The sequence below is a fragment of the Mirounga angustirostris genome, unplaced genomic scaffold, assembly GCF_029215605.1.
Source record: "Mirounga angustirostris isolate CCGP_5_RB_7025 unplaced genomic scaffold, mMirAng1.0.hap1 SCAF_1, whole genome shotgun sequence".
NCBI classification, from domain to species: domain Eukaryota; kingdom Metazoa; phylum Chordata; class Mammalia; order Carnivora; family Phocidae; genus Mirounga; species Mirounga angustirostris.
In genome coordinates this window covers 91,909,242-91,927,101 of record NW_026991709.1, presented here as the reverse complement: position 1 = coordinate 91,927,101, position 17,860 = coordinate 91,909,242, and the positions used below count along the sequence as shown (strand labels likewise).

Genomic DNA, 17,860 nt, shown 5'->3' with positions numbered 1-17,860 from the left:
GCTCCACTTCCCTCTTCACCTCCAAATGCCTGCTTGTCTACAGGGTCAGCGAGATGTTGGTTCCCAGGTAGCCTTCTAGCATGTTCTCTCGGGTTACCTATACCAGAGCCTATCACATGGAATTGCCTGTTGCTTTCATTTTCCCCCATTAGACTTGAACTCTTTGAGGGTGAGGACATACGCTTGGCAATCATGTAACTCTAGCATTTACATCATAAACTAGGTTTAACCGTTAAATAAATCTGTAAGTTCAAAATTAGATTACATCAAGTAGGTTGTGAAAGTCATGGGGTTCCTCTACAAAACATAGTCTTATGTTTAAAGTCTCTTATTTATCTTTTTAAATACACATTCTTCCTTCCCCATCCTCTCTACTTCAAGCACTCTTCCCCTTTTATTTCTAAAACAGTTCTTGCCCCGCTGCAAAATCTCCCCACTTCCCCATCTTACTTAAAGATATCGTCATCCATCCAGTTGGTCAAGCCAAAACCTGGGAAGTATCATTGATTCTTTTCATTCCTTCACCCTTGCTTATCATACCCAGTCCTTCAACACCTATGCCTTTAAAACCAGTTCTGTTCTCCCTGTCTTTGCTACCATCCCCAGCCCAGGCGAGCTCTGTCCTCCACCCAGACCAGCGCAGCAATGTACTGACTGATCTTTCTGCATCCCCTCCCATCTTCTGTATGTCCATTATTCATGAAAAGCCAACCAGCTCTTTCCAGACTTCAAAAAAAAAAAAAAAAAAAAGACCATGTCAGTCCGTCCACATAAACACTTCAGTGGCTGCCCATTGAGCTTAGAATAAAAATTGAACTAAAAAATCTGAACTCACAGCCCCGGATGAATTGGCCACTGTCTCTTCAACCTCATCTCTTCGTTGCTCTCAGCTTCTAGCTGCTCCAGTCTCCCCCGCCTTCTTCCTAGGACCTTTTATTTTCTGTTGCCTGCTGCATTGTTAGATGGAACTCGGTGTTAATCTCATCAACTCTGTGAATATGTAGATCGGTATAGTGGCAAGTTAGCCCAGCCACAGTGAAATCCCCACCCCGGCATCATTCCCATTCCCGATTTTTCATTATCCTGTGCACGGTACCAAAAGTTTATGGTAACATTACGGCAACTGACTTCATGGTAGCTCTAGTTAAAGGCCTTGGAGAAGGAACTGGACAACCTCATTGCCTTCTACTGGTATTAACCGTTCTGTTTTTCTCTTTTTCCATGCAGAATATGAGTTGGAAGTAAAGAGGGTGCAAGACATTCTTTCAGGAATAGAGAAACCACAGGTATGTCTTCTGGATTTCTCAGCATAAATGACACATTCTTAAGCATTTCAAGTGTGCTTTTCTTTCACCACATAGTAGGTAAACAAAAGGGCCCCTTCCTATTGCTGGTTATTTATAAACTATGAAACAGTGTTGGTATTAATGGAGCATGAAAATATAGAACAGCAGTCTTTCTATTCAGTCATAATCCACCAAAATGTTTTTCTCTATTTAGATATTCTGAATGCAATTAGGTATTCTTCCCTACATCCAAGGATACATATCCTCCCCCTCACACCCTCCCCACCACAGGTCCACAGAAGAATTTTCTTTTGGTGATTTCCTTTAACCTGTGTAAATGCAGTAATAATAATTTTTGAAAACCTCGGTGATTCCGACTATTTTTCCAGGTAAATTTCAAAAAGGTATTCAAATATTAGCTGAGAAAAGTAAGTCCAAAATATTGAGTGTAATGGCAAAAAGAAAAATTGGTAGGAATGATGATATTGTGAGGTTTTAAGTTTGACTTTGCCAAATGCTTTGAAATTCAAGTGAAAAATTCAAAATGTTGACTCAGCTTTTCATCTGAGGTGAGAGAGCCAAAGTTCTTTGGCTGTTTGCTGGCCCAGTTGGGAAACCTTGATCCTTCATGTGTTTCAGATACTGAGGCTTTTTAACAGAAGAGTTCACACATGCCTCAGGGTACACAGTTAAGTTTGACTAACCCTAAAAGCGTGAGGAATGTTGGAGGACGGGGCCAGCAGGGAACTTGCAGAGGAGTGGGGCATTGGTGTTGGGTGGTGGAGTCTGTCCTTACTCTGGTAAGGAGCAGGTAGCCATTGTGAGTTTATGAGCAGAGAAGTTCCATAGTCAGGGCTATACTTTCAAGCTGATCAACCAGTTGACAGATGCACTGGTTTGAGAAGAGGATGAGCCCAGGAAGGCAGGCGTCAGGAATCTGTTACTGTAGTGTGGGTAGAGGCTGTAGGAGGCAGAATTCGGGTGGCGGCCCCAGGCATGGCAAGGAGAGGATGGATAGTAGAGCCGTGGAGAGATGTCAGTAAGGTGTTAGAACGTGTCAGATATCTGGTGTCACAGATAGCTGGGCTCTCAGGCTTAGATGCCTCCACTGAGGAGTTGCTTCCTCTGAGAGTCTCCCTGGATGGCTGTCCCTGCCCATTAAGTAGGATTCTCCACAGTACTTAGAACCATTGTTACTCCTCCAGCCTCACTGTGCTCTGTGTGTAGGTATGTCATACATTGTACGCCATTTACTTGTTGCTGGGTCTGTCCCGGTAATCTGTGAGCTCCTCTAGAATGGGCTCTGTGTCCTTTGTATATCTTCAGTGCAATTTTTAGACTTACTGAGTTTGTTTCACTAGCAGGGCACACAGAGAGGTAAACCCAGTGGGCAGTCGCGAGTGTCTGGTAGGTCAGTGCTGTGGAGAGAAGGGGGAACGAGACCTCGATCAGGAGATCACATTGCATGGAGTTACGGTTCAAGAGAGGAGTGGCTGATATCTTCGGGGCTGGCTGGGGGGCGGGGTCGGAGTGGGGGTGGAGCATGGAGAGAGGTTAGAAAAGCTTGGGGGACAAAATCATGGGAGAAGCTTACATTTGTGGTACAGCAGAATGAAGAAAACTCCATGAGGAAGACAGGAGTCAGGATCAGAGTGCAAAGGCAGAGCAACTGGTTAGTTGACAGTCTCAGATCCAGTCACAAAACTTCATAGTCCAGTCTTGCTCTTGTGAACACACACCATGTTTGTCTTGAGTTATTCCTAGTCGTTTCTTGACTGCAGAAGTGACGGAGTTTGTGTTTATTAGGATTATGTGGCTCTAGCAAGATAAGAGCACTATTTAAATGCATTAGTCCTTTCCTTGATTCAGCATTTATTAAGCACTTAACTCTGTGCTTCTTAGAGCAAGATCAATAGACCAGCTTATATGTAAACAGATATGGCATGAGCTGTAACATTGATAAGATTGTCATCTGAGTGGTCAGAAAGTCCAAAATGGTCTCACTAGGCTAAAGTCAAGGTATTGGCAGGGCTACGTTTTTTTCTGGAGGCTCTGGGGTGAATCTGTTTCCTTATCTTTTCCAGCTGCTTCTAGAGTTTGCCTGCATCCCTTGGCTTGTGGCCCCTTCCATCCTCCTGTCTCCCTCTCTGACTTTCCTGCCTCCTCCTTTCACTTAGAAGAACGCTTGCTATTACACTGAGCCCACCCGAATAACCCAGGATAGTCTCTGTCTCACAGGATCCTTAAGTTAATCACATCTGCAGAGTCCCTTTTACCTGGCAGGGCAAAATCTTCATAGGCTCCAGGGATTAGGATGTGGACCTATTTTGGGTGTCATTATTTCCCCTCTGGTCCCCACATAAATCTTGTCTGCCTGGTGACCGCCCCCTTGCCCTTCCCAGCCCAGTTAGTCGTCTTACACATTTTTTTTTCCTCCGTCCCCTCCTCTCCCTCCCTGCCTCTCCTCCCCTGTCTCTGTCTGAAGTTCTTATTCATGATCATGTCTTATTTATCTTTGTGCCTGATACCTAGCACTGTCCTTGGCACATCATGAACCCTTAACCTATATTTGCTGAATAAATGTGGGGCCGACTGCAGTGGCTGCAGCTAGGTTCTGGCAAGGGAGACAAATGCCTCAAGGCCTGCCGGCATCAGATGCGGCTCGGCCTACACAGTGGAGTGTGGGGACAGCCGGTGCCAGAGCGCGAGGTGACAGCATGGAAGGGAAGGACCCCTGCTGTGCAGTCTGGCCCTCTGGGCTGTTAACTGTCTCTGTGATCTTGGGTAAGTGACATAAGCTCCCTGAGCCTCGGTTTCCTCACCTTGGAAAGGTAGGAGAATAAATAGCGCACGGGACTCTCAGAAGTAAATCATCGTCAGTGTGTAGAGGACTTGGGATGGAGTGTGTCCCGGTGGCGTAAAGCGCGTCATTATGCGGAAGTGAAACTCCCTGCCCCACTGTGCAATGGCAGGGGGTGGCTCGCTGCTTTCCAGGCAAGATGCGGTTGGCACTTGGTGAATTTGCTTTTTCCTTCCACCACGTCAGATAACCCCTCTCAGTAAGAGGTACATATTTTTCTTTGAGATTCTGTAGATGATTTGTTTTGGGTGTAGAAACAATATTTAGGATTTGTCGATTCTAGCCATCTTTCTAGGACTAGGACTCCCTGAATTAAGCAAGTCATTGGCTCTTCAGAAACTCAGATACTATAGAGACCCACATAACTTAGCCATTGAGTAAAAACAGGGTACGCGTTGACGAGGTAATTTGTCCTGAGACTAAGAATTAGGTGCCTTGGGATGCGCAGTCCTAGCCACTGCTATGTCACAGAAACAAGGTTGCTGTTATTCTACGTTTAGGAAGAAACCTCTATCAGTACGTGCCACCTCCAACCCAGCAAGGTTTAATCAGCTCTGATGGTGGTGCTAGATGTTGTCCCCCCACATCCTGCTGGGTTGTTTATTTTCAGGGTGCAAATAAATGTAAGCTGCATTGTTTCCATCCAGTAATGTTTAGCTTGTGGAAACAATTGATTTGTCAGTTCCAGAAGTGAGTAAACTGACCTAAGAGAAATAACTGTCCCTCCAAGAAGCCATTCCTTGAAAAAATAAACAACACTATATCTGAAAAGATTTGAGGTTCTTAGCACTTACGGAATGATAGAAACAGATGATTGTGAAATATAGATTTGAGTGTCTTTTTTTTTTGAATAATGATCTCTGACCTCTTCCTTTTAAATTTTCCATTGTGTTGTTATTTTTCATGATGGTACTTTTGAAGTGAAGCCAATATTTCCATGGGGATATTTCCTTAACGTACTCCCTAATTGGATCTGCAGGCCTCCCACATAGTTAATTCCAAAGTCCTGACCAAATTTAGAAGCTACTAACTTAACATAGAAATATTTTACATGGGAGGAATAATTGAGTAACTTTATGAGAATAAATGGTATTTTTGATTCAGATAATATCATTTGCATATGATATAATCTAAGAATTAAGATAGTAAAATTTTACAGAAAAATATTAAAATAACTGAATGAACAGGAGAGAAAGCGGGGGGGACAAAGAGAAAGAGAGCTAAAGACTATTTATCAAATAGCTACCAGATCATGCAGTCTTACTTCCTAATGTGTATGCACGTATATATATGCTTTTACCTAGCCGTTGCCCTCGAGTTGGAGTCTGCATTTAATAAACACATAGACAACAACAATTTCTAATCAGTATGTGATTATTTAGAAATAAATGGTGGTTTTGTGGATCCTTCTAGATCCTTCAAAGCAGTTTAATTTCTATGCAGGCTTGCACTGGTAACCTCCACAACAGACCCTTTTACATCTCTGGTGCCAAAGCAAGTGTCAACTTGGGTCTTGTCCAATAATTTTGTAGCTAGAAATCACCACTTTTATCATCATCATGAAGGAGATTGACTTCAGTTTGCGGTAGAATAATTAAACATCAGGAAGTCAGTTTTATGGCTTCTACACTTCTTTTTTTGGATGTCAGCCATGACGACCCTTGTGATAGATTAGCTGCCCCAGTTTAGTTTGGTGGTCCCCGCAGGTGAGAAATCTTCCCCCCAGAAAGGTGAAATGTGTGAGAAGGCTTTTGCCTTGAAGGAGACCTGAACCAGCCAGAGTTCTAGAGCTCGGATCTCTCGTTAGGGTTATCACCTCCCTGGACACTTGGAGGATGCATCTGGTGCTGAGGATTCCCCTTTATGTGAGGTTCTCTTGAAAGGCACCAGAGAATCGCCCGGCATTATCCTTGAAATGGAAGTGAGTTCCAAGTTTTGCCAGAGACAGAGCAGTCTTTCTCTCAGGATTCCAGTGCTTAAAGAAAGGAGACCAGAGGCCCTGGAGTCTGTGAAAAGGAGGGAGCAGGAGCATAGCAAGGAGTGTTCCATTGGTTCCAGCGTAGTGCTAGTCATCTAGGTGGCATGTCTCTTAGCTCTAGGAAAGAATTCCCAGAAGCCACGGTTGCTGTTCTCTGAAAATGATGGGGCGTTCTCAGAGCGCGCTTCCGAAAGCCTGGCCCATCGGAAGAGCGCCTATCACAGAGCTCTGCATTCAGTGGACCCTTTGCCGCCTTCAGGCTTGCTCAGGGAATCTGGAGAAGGGGGAGCGTTGTGTTAGTCAGTGCTTCAAGTGCTGTACATCACTATTCCGTTAATAATTCAACCAAGTGTACATTCTTAATAGCTGATGAAAAAGATTTTAAAGGGATGTGAGTTTATGGATCCTTGTTCAGTATCTAAAGCGCTAGCGTTTGCCAAGCTGTTTTGAAACGTGATGTTATTTCACACCACCATTCATCAAATCGGTGTTACTCCACACTGTGTTCTTGGAACTGTGCCCAGTAGCCATTTGTCACCTCGGCTGCATGATTTTCTACCTAATCAGCCTTCTTTTTAATGTAAATGAAACTCTTCGTAGCAGAATATCTGCTAGGAGATAGTCTCTCACGCATCCTTCTCTTTCCACTGGGTTGGTGCTCTTTGAGGCAGAGGTCCTAGGTTAGAAAGTAGCAAAGTCAAAAGCTAAGTTATAGGGGTGTGAGAGGGAATGGTATCCTAAAGGTGTGTTACAGGGCAGGAGGGCATAGGGCAAGAGGAGATGCTAGTCTGGAGCCATAGCAACAAGAGTGGAGTTTGATTCTGTAACAATATCTCAGATTTTTTAAAGAGGTGTGTAATGCTGGTCTACCATCCACTGTGGCACCTATATCAGAAACTCAGACTATCTTACTCCCTTTGGTTTTTGTTTTTCATTCAACAAACATTTACTAAGCCACCACTACTCACAGTTGACTAGGACTTGGGTCCTGTCCTTAGGGAGTCCCACAGTCCGGTGGGAAAGGGAGACAAATGCCATAAACATGATTTGCGATAGTAAAGATAATAGCAAGTTGCTGTAGAACAGAGGGATGATGATAGGTAACACACTTATTTTTCAGGGAAGGTTACTTGGGGATAGTGAGGCCTGGCTGGGGTCGTGAATGATGAGTAGGAGTTTGACTAAAGAATTGGTTAAATATATCATGAGGCTATGTCTATATGGAGCAGAAATGATATGGAGGGATCTCTGCGAAAAATGGAATGAATGACAGACTGGAAAGGGAGATTCGGTACTCATATTCCATGTTACTCATGTTTTTAAATTATTTTGTGTTAAATTTTAATGCTCTGTATAGATCAGATAGTGACAAAAATGGAAGGAAAAAGGAAACTGAATAATTTACATATCTCTATCCGCAAACTAATAATAATCTACCACCAAACAGTTTTTATGAACATGAAGCTTCAGCATCTACACTAACTCTTGATTTTAATATTTTATTCAGACCAGTATCCAGAGAGCGGCAAAATAACCTTTAGAAACTTAGAACATCAAGTTCTTTTGACTTATTTTAAAGAATTAGACTATGCGTGAGGTTGGGTTTCTCTGGAAACAAGACTCTAAAACAAAGATGGGAGTGCAAATAGTGTATTTGGGAAGGCGGGGGTGCCCCAGGAAGCACCAGTTAGAGCAAGCACCTGGGATGGAAGGGCGGAAAGCCCACGGCAGGGTCTCTTACTGAACAGCTTACAGCTGGAGGTGGCTGGAGCCCCATCCTGCTGAGAACGGCATGTGGGTGGAGTGCAACATGCCTCAGTGTGGTCCTAAGTAAGGGAAGAAAGTTGGGGTGTTCAAAGGTGCCAGAGTCCTCTGTTCAAATGAAGTCTTACACAGAGGCTACACCAAAAAGAAAAAAGAAAAACAGAGCTGAGAAGAGGTATAACATCATCTCAGCACCCATTTCAGCCTGGGCCTGGGTCCTCCTCCCCCATCGCTGGGTTCTCCTGGGAACTGAGGTCTTCAAGGAGCCTGGTTTGAGAGGTACTGGCTTTGAAGGCTGGGAGGCCACCAGAAAGTACCTGCAGATGTGGCTCCTTCCACGTAATGTGATGGCCATCACTGAGATCATGAGAGTCTCACATTCAACTTTTTACCTGTAAAAAAAAATTCCCACACAAGACTGACGATTTTACTTTCTGGAGGATCGAATGTGAATTATGTTATAAGGACAGGTGTTTTGGGAGCTATTGTGGACGTCGGGGCCTGGACAAGAGAGTACAAGAGATGGTTTTTGCGTCGTAATTAAAACTGTGTACCTTACATTAACTCCCGAGCCCGTCTTGGGCCACTACTCATCATCACAAAAATGTTACTGCAAGATGTAGTATCTGATGTATATAAAAATGGATTTGGATAATTTTGTCTGTGTTTGTTTTTCTTCAGGTTTCTAATATTCAGGCAAGAGCAGTTGTGCTGTCCTGGGCTCCCCCTGTTGGACTTTCATGTGGACCCCACAGCGGTCTTTCTTTCCCCTACAGCTATGAGGTCGCCTTATCCGACAAAGGACGGGATGGAAAGTACAAGATAATTTACAGGTAGCCTGTATCTCCATGTGTTTTCTCCGCTGCCGCACAGTGAAATTGGAGTCATTAAGGAAAATCAGAAACAGGAAAAATTTAGAGGCCTTGCAAACTTTCCTTTAAATAGTTCATTTTAAGAATTAGTGATAATTGCAAGAGTTATTTTTGTCCAGAGTAATTACCAATCAGAAATGACTTTTGTAGAGCTATTTGGTGTTGATGAGCTATCACTTGGTTATGTCAGCTTGTCAGTATAGTACTAAAGAAAAATTTCCATTAACACCTATCGGGTAAAAAGTGAGCGTGACTTTGAGATTTTCTATATGTCAGTCATGCACTTACATGATTGATTACCTCTTTTTAGACCCAGACCATTTTCTAGTCTGGTTTTTTGAAATTCTACATTATGGTTTCCTTCCATTTCATTCTAATTCTTACCGTCCACCAGAGTTTTCTAGCCTGTAGTAAGGATTCCTTGAAAGCATTTCAGCCCAAGGCTTTCTTTTTTTTTTTTTTTTAAAGATTTTATTTATTTATTTGCGAGAGAGAGAATGAGAGACAGAGAGCACGAGAGGGAGGAGGGTCAGAGGGAGAAGCAGACTCCCCGCTGAGCTGGGAGCCCGATGCGGGACTCGATCCCGGGACTCTAGGATCATGACCCAAGCCGAAGGCAGTCGCTTAACCGACTGAGCCACCCAGGCGCCCCAGCCCAAGGTTTTCTTAAATAAGTTTAGCCCACAAGGTAAGGGATTGTCCCACACCACAGAAACCAGGTCACACTGGCACACTCCCGGGTGAGGACACTGCGGTGATTCCCCATTTTACTTAGAATAAAATCCTAACTCCTTACTCCAGCTCCCAACCATTTGGTTCTATTCGAGAAGTCCAAATTGGCAAAGAAACACAGGGCACCATTTGCCCCAGCCGCTCCAAGAAATAGTGTCTGTCGGGGCAGGATGACTGCTGGTGGTAGAAGCTAACCTCGTGCGCCCAGAGGGGCTAGGCCGATGACAGAAGTGAGGAAAGGAAGAAGGTTGGGGGTGAGGTGTACAGGAGCACTCCTGTCTTCCTCTGAAAGCGGCAACCGCCACTCACCTAAAATAGGTTGTTGCCATCGGGGAATGCAGGCATAGAGGTGCCGATGTCTTTGGATTTTGTTTTGTTTTTTTCCAAGAAATACTGGAAATCTGAATTGTTATGTAAGCCTTCCTAACGTCAAACTCATTCAGCAAATTCAAAGACACGTTAAGGGTACAGTGCAGGTCAAACGAGAACTGTAGGCACCGTGTGGACGCTGGCTTACAGTTTGCAACTTTAAAAAAGTATTTTGTTTGAAATAATTTCCAACTTATAAAATGTTGCAGAAATAAAGAGATCAAGGAAGTGACCCAGATTTCACCTATTAGTTACCTTTTTCTCCTCTTTGGTTTACTATTGGAGTTATTCTGTCTCTCTTATTTTTATCTCCTCCCAACCTGTGTTTTTTCCCATTAGTTGTCTATGGCATGGCCTTTTACTGCTAAATACTTCAGTATACTTCCCAGGAATAAGGATATTTTCTTACATAGCCGCAGTGCAGTTACCAACTTCATGAATGTACATTGATAAAATACTTTGATGTAGTCACCGTCCACATTCCAGGTTTATCAGTTCATTAAATACTATCTTAGAGCATTTTTCTCCCCCTCTAGGACAGAATCCTGTCCAGGGTCAGATATTACAGTTCGTGGACATATGTCTTTCACCTGTAATTTGGAACACTAACACAGTATTTGTCTTTTGTGGCCCTGACGTTTTTTGGGGAATACAGTCAGATCCCCACCCCTCACCTTTTAAAAACTTTAATGGAACATTCCTTATTTTATGTTGGCCATTGTCTCATGATTAAGCTGAGTTGCATTTGCAACTTCTGATCATATAAGTGGTTTTGTTTTATGTAAGAGAGAATTGATTTGTATGTGTATATATCGGAGAGCTATTAGTATGGATATGTGAGGGAAGCACACTGAGATTTCTTCAAGAGAGTTGAGAAGTTGAAGCATTTGGGGTTCCTGCCAAGGTGAATCTGAGAGCTACCTTCAGTTGACAGCTGGTATAGTTATTTTACACTTATATTTATCTCTCTATTTAATTTCCTTGCTTACTTGTTTTTATGCATTTACTTTGAAGAACTGATAAGACCTTTTGAAACTTCATTAGTAAGTTAATCTTGCCATTTTTCCGATCTAGGATGACATCATTCAAAAGAATCTAATTTTCTAGTCCAGAAGGGTAATAATACCAGATAGGCAAGTTTATTTCTGGTTTATGGTGGAATCACACACAGGAGTTCTGGAATCATTGCCCTACATGACTATGAGACCCAAATCCCAAACCTGTCTTTACTGTTGAAACTGGTATCATTGACTAATAGATGATTTTTCTTTGCAGTGGAGAAGAATTAGAATGTAACCTGAAAGATCTCAGACCAGCGACTGATTATCATGTGAGGTGAGTTAGGATCTGAGACCTGACCTATGTTGGATAATTCAGATTGCTGAAAGAAATCATGTGCCCCTTTTCAAAAGTTTTTGGGTAAGGGCACTTGCCTAGCCAAAAGTTGTAATAGCTCATTGGCCACACATTAGTGCTGTGCACTTGAGAGCATAGTGATTGGGGAGTACACAGTAAGGCTTCTGGTCATAGAAAAACAGATGATACACTGAACTGAATTTTTAAAATGATTTTTAAAATAACTTTCATAGGGATTCCTGGGTGGCTCAATCGGTTAAGTGTCTGCCTTCAGCTCAGGTCATGATCCTGGGGCTCTGGGATCGAGTTCTGCATCAGGCGCCCTGCTCAGTGGGGAGCCTGCTTCTCCCTCTGCTTGTTGCTCTCTCTCTCTTGCTCTCTGACAAATAAATAAATAAAATATTAAAAAAAAAAATAAGATAACTTTTATAAAGATCTATTGACTATATGGTTTCACATATAATATTTCCTTTCTGTAAAAGAAATGAATATTTTGCCATTGGTGTATCAGTTGTTTGTTAAAGCCCTTTACATATAAACTGTATATTCAGCACAAATGAATAAGTCTTGCCATGTTGCAAGAACACCTTTGGGCCTTAAAAGACAGTAGGTTTTGAAATGAAACAAGTAATGCGAATATCAAATTATCTCTGATAAGAATTAACCCAACTCGGCAAACCAGTGGATCCATATAATCCGATACATAGTCTGATATCGCTATTGTGATTTTTTTCTGGGATCTCTGCTGTGACTACTATAAAAGCAGAGCTAGCTAATTTTAGGAAGAAACCCAGCCAACCATAGACTTGTGAAGAGGAGAGTATTACAGGAACTTCTACAGAGCTCATCTAATCATTTTAAGATACAGTCACATATCCATTTGCAAATAGACAGGTCTCTGAATGTGATCCGTAACATTTTTTAAATTTAAATTTTAACGTAAAATTTTATTTAATTTATAAGCTGACCAGAAATTGTAATTTTATCTAAAAGAATACACAACAGTGGATTCTGTCTTCGTTCTTCATTTATGCATGTGTGCATCCAAGTGTGTAGTACAGTTGCAACATCAAGCACACATTCTTTATTATACTTTCCAAAGGTTCTTTCATGATGGAGTGGAGGGAACATAACCGAACAGGAGGAACATATATTAATTATGAGGCAGTTTGAGTTCTAGTCTGGTTCTGCTGTGAACTGACTATTTTAACCATGCTTAATCACATAGAATCAAGGCCACAATTTTCTCTATAACAAAGGTAGGGAAGTAGGGATGTGTTCAGATTATAATACCTTATTAGCCACATAAGTGTTTAAAACTAAGTTTAAAGCCATATGTAAAAGAGCAGGGTGTTTTATATTCAGTCTCAGCATGCTTATCTGCTTGGTTGTTGTATTGCATAGAACTCTGTTGCAACTCTCTCTTCCTGTTTAAATCAAAACATTTGGATTTTGAATCCGTTAGCTTCAGCCCAAGCATATTGAACTTTTCACAGTCTGTACAAACAAAAAAATGGGTGTAATTTGTGAAACTGAGATGATAATAGAAATACTTTATTCTTTCGAACGGTTGATTTAACAACGAACCAGAAAATGTACCACCATATAGGGAGCCATGTAAATGTTCCGCGTTAGTCATTGTTAACATATATTTCCTTTTCTCTCCATCTTTTAACAGTTGATTGTTACCGCTTTATAAAGGTTTACTTTATTAATTTCCTGCTCATTCATGAGCTAACAATGTCTTTTTAAAGAACATAAATGTCTTCGGGAGTCTGCCCTTGATTTGCCATTCAAATCTGTTGTTTCCCTTCATTTCTTTTTAACTCGTCTCACAAAGGGCAAATTCTGATAACATTGGCTCATTGGTTCTTTTTACTGCCACGTCTTGTAAGCATCTTGAACTCCCAGGCAGATAAAAGGAATAATCAATGGATGCTCCAAGAGGAATAGGAACATGAGGTAGTTACTCTCTAGAAGCTTTGGATCCAGACTTTCCCCTGACACATCAGGGACGACCCCACCGACACCACACACCAACCTAGGGCACTACCGTTATGTGGTCTCTTTCTCTGCTTGCCAGAGAGTTAGAAAATTCTCCTCTTTTGGTCATAATCTCTCTTAGTATTTAAAAAAAATTCTCTCCTAATAAAATTGTCTACAGTCCAGATTTTCCTTTTTCCCTGCCTGGTCCCCAGTTCTTGTAGATCATTCACTCTCTCACCTTATACAGTCTTTCCTTTTTCAAGCTAGAGAAGAATCGAAATGCTTGCAACTCCTGCTTAGATTTAGCTTCCACTGCCTTGAATTGCTTTGGTGAGGCAGTGTGACAGTAGGGGACAGAGCTTGGACTTGGGGGTTAATGGCCCAGTCACTTAGTAAGGGTGTGTGCTTAGGCAAGCCACTTAAACTTAAATAACCTTGTTTTCTCATTTATAAAATGAGAATAAGGACACCAGCCTCATGAAGATGGTGTGAGAACAAATGAAGCATATGTGCAAACCTATTCTAAATCTGTAAAGTGTATAAATGTTGTTTCTGTTTGTTCTGTTTTGTTTTTCCAAGATGTTGCAGTGTTTCCACGCTCGGACGATAAAAAAGACTTCATGACATAGGTTCAAAGCCTGTGTATGGTTCGACCATATCACTTACTATTTTATTGGATAAAGATATGTCATACTTGGCCCTGGGGGAAAAAAAAGCAAAATCTCTTTTTATGATGTAGCTGAGTTAACATTCACAACGTCTTAGTTCCAGGAAGTAAGCTCATATCAAACACAGTAGACTCAAATATAATTTTAAATTTAACAGTCACCTCTAATGCCTCAAAAGGCTGGATGGAAATAATTTTCTCACTAAGTTTCCGTAATAGAAGCTGCAGAAGCATTCCATTACTGGATGGCTGCAAAATAAGCAATTACATTCACTGCCATTTTTATTTATTTGTGTGTTACGAGTTAGAAAGTGTCACCCTGGTGCAAGTCTGTAGAGCCAATGATGGAAACGAGAAAGTTCTTTCAGCAGTTCCAAGCAGGCTACCTTCTCCTTCCAGTTCCTAACACTGCACGTTTCGATGAAGGCCTGCAGAAGCCTCCCTGCACCACCTTCAGTAGAATGAAGGGTTTCTTTTTCATGTCATATACTAAAGTCCTGTCTCGGGCTTCTTTTCTTACATTTCTTGTTGCCTTCAATTTTGCCACTCTGATTCCATCCCCTTCATTCAGATCGTTCCATATCTTCATTCAGTGCTTTTTCCTATTTTCAACTCTTTTTTTCTCCCTCCTGTTAGTGAGTATTGCCTGAGTTCACCAATCAGATGTACAAACCTTTTTGGGGGGAGGGGGCGGTGCGCCTGGGTGGCTCAGTCGTTAAGCGTCTGCCTTCAGCTCAGGTCATGATCCCAGGGTCCTGTGATCGAGCCCCACATTGGGCTCCCTGTTCTGCGGGGAGGCCTGCTCCTCCCTCTCCTACTCCCCCTGCTTGTGTTTCCTCTCTCGCTATGTCTCTCTCTGTCAAATAAATAAATAAAATCTTAAAAAAAAACCCTTTTTTAAAGTAGCAGTCTCTTGATCATGGATGCTGTCATTGACTGGGGCTTAGCTAGCCTCACTTCCTGGGCAGGATAGCTCGTGACCTCTGCCTATCAGCCCACTGGGATCGGGAATCCTCCAGACAGTGCTACCGGTCGTGCCTCTGTGGTTGTTTAGATTGGCACTTGCCACACCATGGAGGCCAAATTCCACATGGAAAATTGTATATGGAGACATGTTAGGTTTTAAAGATTTGTTTTCTTACTCACTTTTTGCTATGAGTTTTTGTGTTTAATTTCTGCACATCTAACTATTCAGCCTTTTTTTTTCCCCCCTCCTGGTGATTGAGGAAAATAATACTCCTATTATGTTAATTTGAAAAATTTAGGTGTTGGGTCTTGGGTTAGATTCTTACTAAAGTCATCACTTTTATATTTGTTACCAAGTTCTAACACAAATTGCTTTTTGCGTTTTAATGTTGGTTGAATGTTGAAAAGAAATCAATTTGTAATTACCAAAGTGTATTTAATATTCAGTGCTTCTATATAGGGCATTGTATTATTTATTGTATAAAGCCACCAATACAGAATCTTGTTTGTATGTGTGTGTGAGAGAGAGAGAAAGACAGAGACAGAAAGATTGTGTGTGGTGTGTGTGTGATTATATGTTGAAGAGGGAGAAATGAGAAAAATCCAGTACATACATCATACATGAATAACTATTTTATAATACTTGTAAGTATATAAGTTTATATACATAAACATTTATATTCATTGATTTATACGAGATACACAAAAATACCATATTCCTAATTGGTAGTTTTAGAATTAATACTGACATTGAACTAACCGTTTTATTGTGGAAGTCAAGAACAATGATGGGATAATCAGGAATTTGAGTGATGGAATGGGTAGCAATTTCATGACAAACTTTGAAGCAGTTTTCCAGTCATTAACAGTTTGGCAAAGAAATTGTCCAGAAATGATATCACGTAATAACATTTCTCAGAAAAATTACATGATGAAATATTTCCAAAAATACGGTTGACCATCTCAGTACAGAATTATGAAATAGGTGTTATTGACTAGAAACCGTGGCTCCTACCACGTCACAGATGTGCTGGAGGAAGTTGGAGGCGAATTTCTGAAATTTTAGGAGCACCTGTTTCATAAGCATTTAGTCAGTATTTAAACTGAAACAAATGTGAAAACCCAACACAAGATTAATCGTATCATTAGAAAAACGTATTCTTCTTGGCTGGGATAAATGCAAAAGGAACTGAACTGTTTGCTGATTTGTTTAACCCAAGAAACTGATCCTCCTTTCACATGATGATACTTAGAGAAACACATCACCATCCTATGAAAAACATTATTACAATGTTCTTAAAAATAAAGCGTCATTTCCAGAGACTTTTCTGTAAAAGTTCCTGCTAAAAACGGAACAGTTAGTTGCTATCTATTTACTGAACAACTTTAATTGACGGATATAATCGTGGTATACTTAGATATTATGTCGGTTTTTAGATACAATATGCAGCACGTTTACATTGCCATATAAAATGGATCTCATTTCCTTTGTGGACAGACTTTTACAAGTGCAAAGCACTGAGTCCTGATTTAAACTATTACATTCTTTGAGTTGAAAGACAAGAAAAATAACTCCTTGTGGCTTGTACAACTATCCATCTTCAACGACCTCAAATTTTTATTCTGTCACCAGGATCTTCTGTTCCTCCCATCAGCAGTCATCCTGCCAACCTGGCTATCAGGAGCTTCAGTCACTCCTGTCTCTCTAGCTTAATAAGTGTGGATTTTATGACTCCCAGAATCTCATTAAAGAGCAAGAGTGCACTTGACTGAGTCCAGATCTCCGCAGATAACTCACCACACTCAGCCAGCCCTTTGTAGGCCCTTGTCCTGCTTCCTTTCCTCTGCTCTATTTGCCGTGTAGATTTGGGGGCTGACTGTGTGTGAACATTCAGGACCCAGTCAACCTGAATAGTCTGAATTTGTAAACACATGCCCAGTGACTGTGAAGTGAAATTCCTCCTAGGAACTTAAGTGGGTCAAGAGCTGGGTCCAAGGCAGCTGAGAAGCCATCTCCGTGCTGAGGAAACAGCAGGAAGTGGTGAGGACTTGAGCTGGACAGCACCCGCCCCACCTCTCTATCTGGTTACTACTATGCAAGTATGGAGTTTTGTTGGTAGAACTGCAAGAACTTCTAAGTTTTTCTCTAACTTCTAAGAGAAACCAGAGGTTCATTTTTCTAAATGAGGGATCTCCAGAACTTTAAGTGTTGGCTTGATGTTTAACTTTTTATTTCAGAAAATTTCAGATACAGTCAGAAGTAGACAGTAATGGATTCTCATAGACCCATTGCCCAACTTCTCATTTCCTTGCTGCCCCCACCTACTCCTCCTGCCCACACAGCTGTGAAGTCCAGACATCATAATATTTCATCTCTGCACCACATTACCATCATCACATGCCCATCCAAAATAAGCAAAAAGGATAATTCTTTCATGTCTTTAAAATTCAGGGACTGTTTCCATTTCCTCAACTGTCCTAAAAATGAAGGCTTTGTTTCTTCAGTTTGTTGTAATTGAAATTCAGACATGGTCTGAATATTCCGTTCAGCTGGTATCTCATAAATTTCTTTTCATCTGTAGGTTTCCCTCCCTTTCTTTTTTGTCCCTTTGCAATTTATTTGTTGGAATAATTTTTTTTTTTTATCCCGTAGAATTTTCAGCAGTATGAATTAGGCTGATTGCATCCCTGTAGTTTTGCTTAATATATTCTCTTTGTGTTTCGTGGCAAAGAGGCTTAATCCAATACAGGTTTAGTTTTTCTGGCAAAGGTTTTATAGATAGTGGCATTATCTTTCATTAGAAGTGCGTGATGTCTGCTTATCTCTTTCTGTACTGATCATTGCCTGTGTCCTTCCATTCATGCATAGGTGGCTGTGATTTTTTTTTTCCCCTCCTTGGGCCAGATGTAACCCATGAGCCACCAGCTGTAGAATCCAACCAATCTATTAAAATTTAGGCAGGAACCCTGCCCATGTCTGGAATGTTCTGTGATTCATTTTAAGTAACTTAACTCCTAGTGAGC

The 17,860-nt window shown here is 41.3% G+C and overlaps 1 protein-coding gene across 3 annotated transcripts in view; it reads left to right on the top strand.

The window, feature by feature from the left end:
* The window catches only part of FNDC3B (fibronectin type III domain containing 3B), a 339,261-nt gene that overhangs the window by 243,430 nt on the left and 77,971 nt on the right, over window positions 1-17,860 (top strand). For all 3 annotated transcript variants that reach the window (XM_064585312.1, XM_045869995.3, XM_045870000.3), the window contains exons 7-9: window positions 1,228-1,286; window positions 8,570-8,721; window positions 11,137-11,196. In XM_064585312.1, the coding sequence (XP_064441382.1) occupies window positions 1,228-1,286; window positions 8,570-8,721; window positions 11,137-11,196 (271 nt within the window). The remainder of the gene's footprint in view (window positions 1-1,227; window positions 1,287-8,569; window positions 8,722-11,136; window positions 11,197-17,860) is intronic.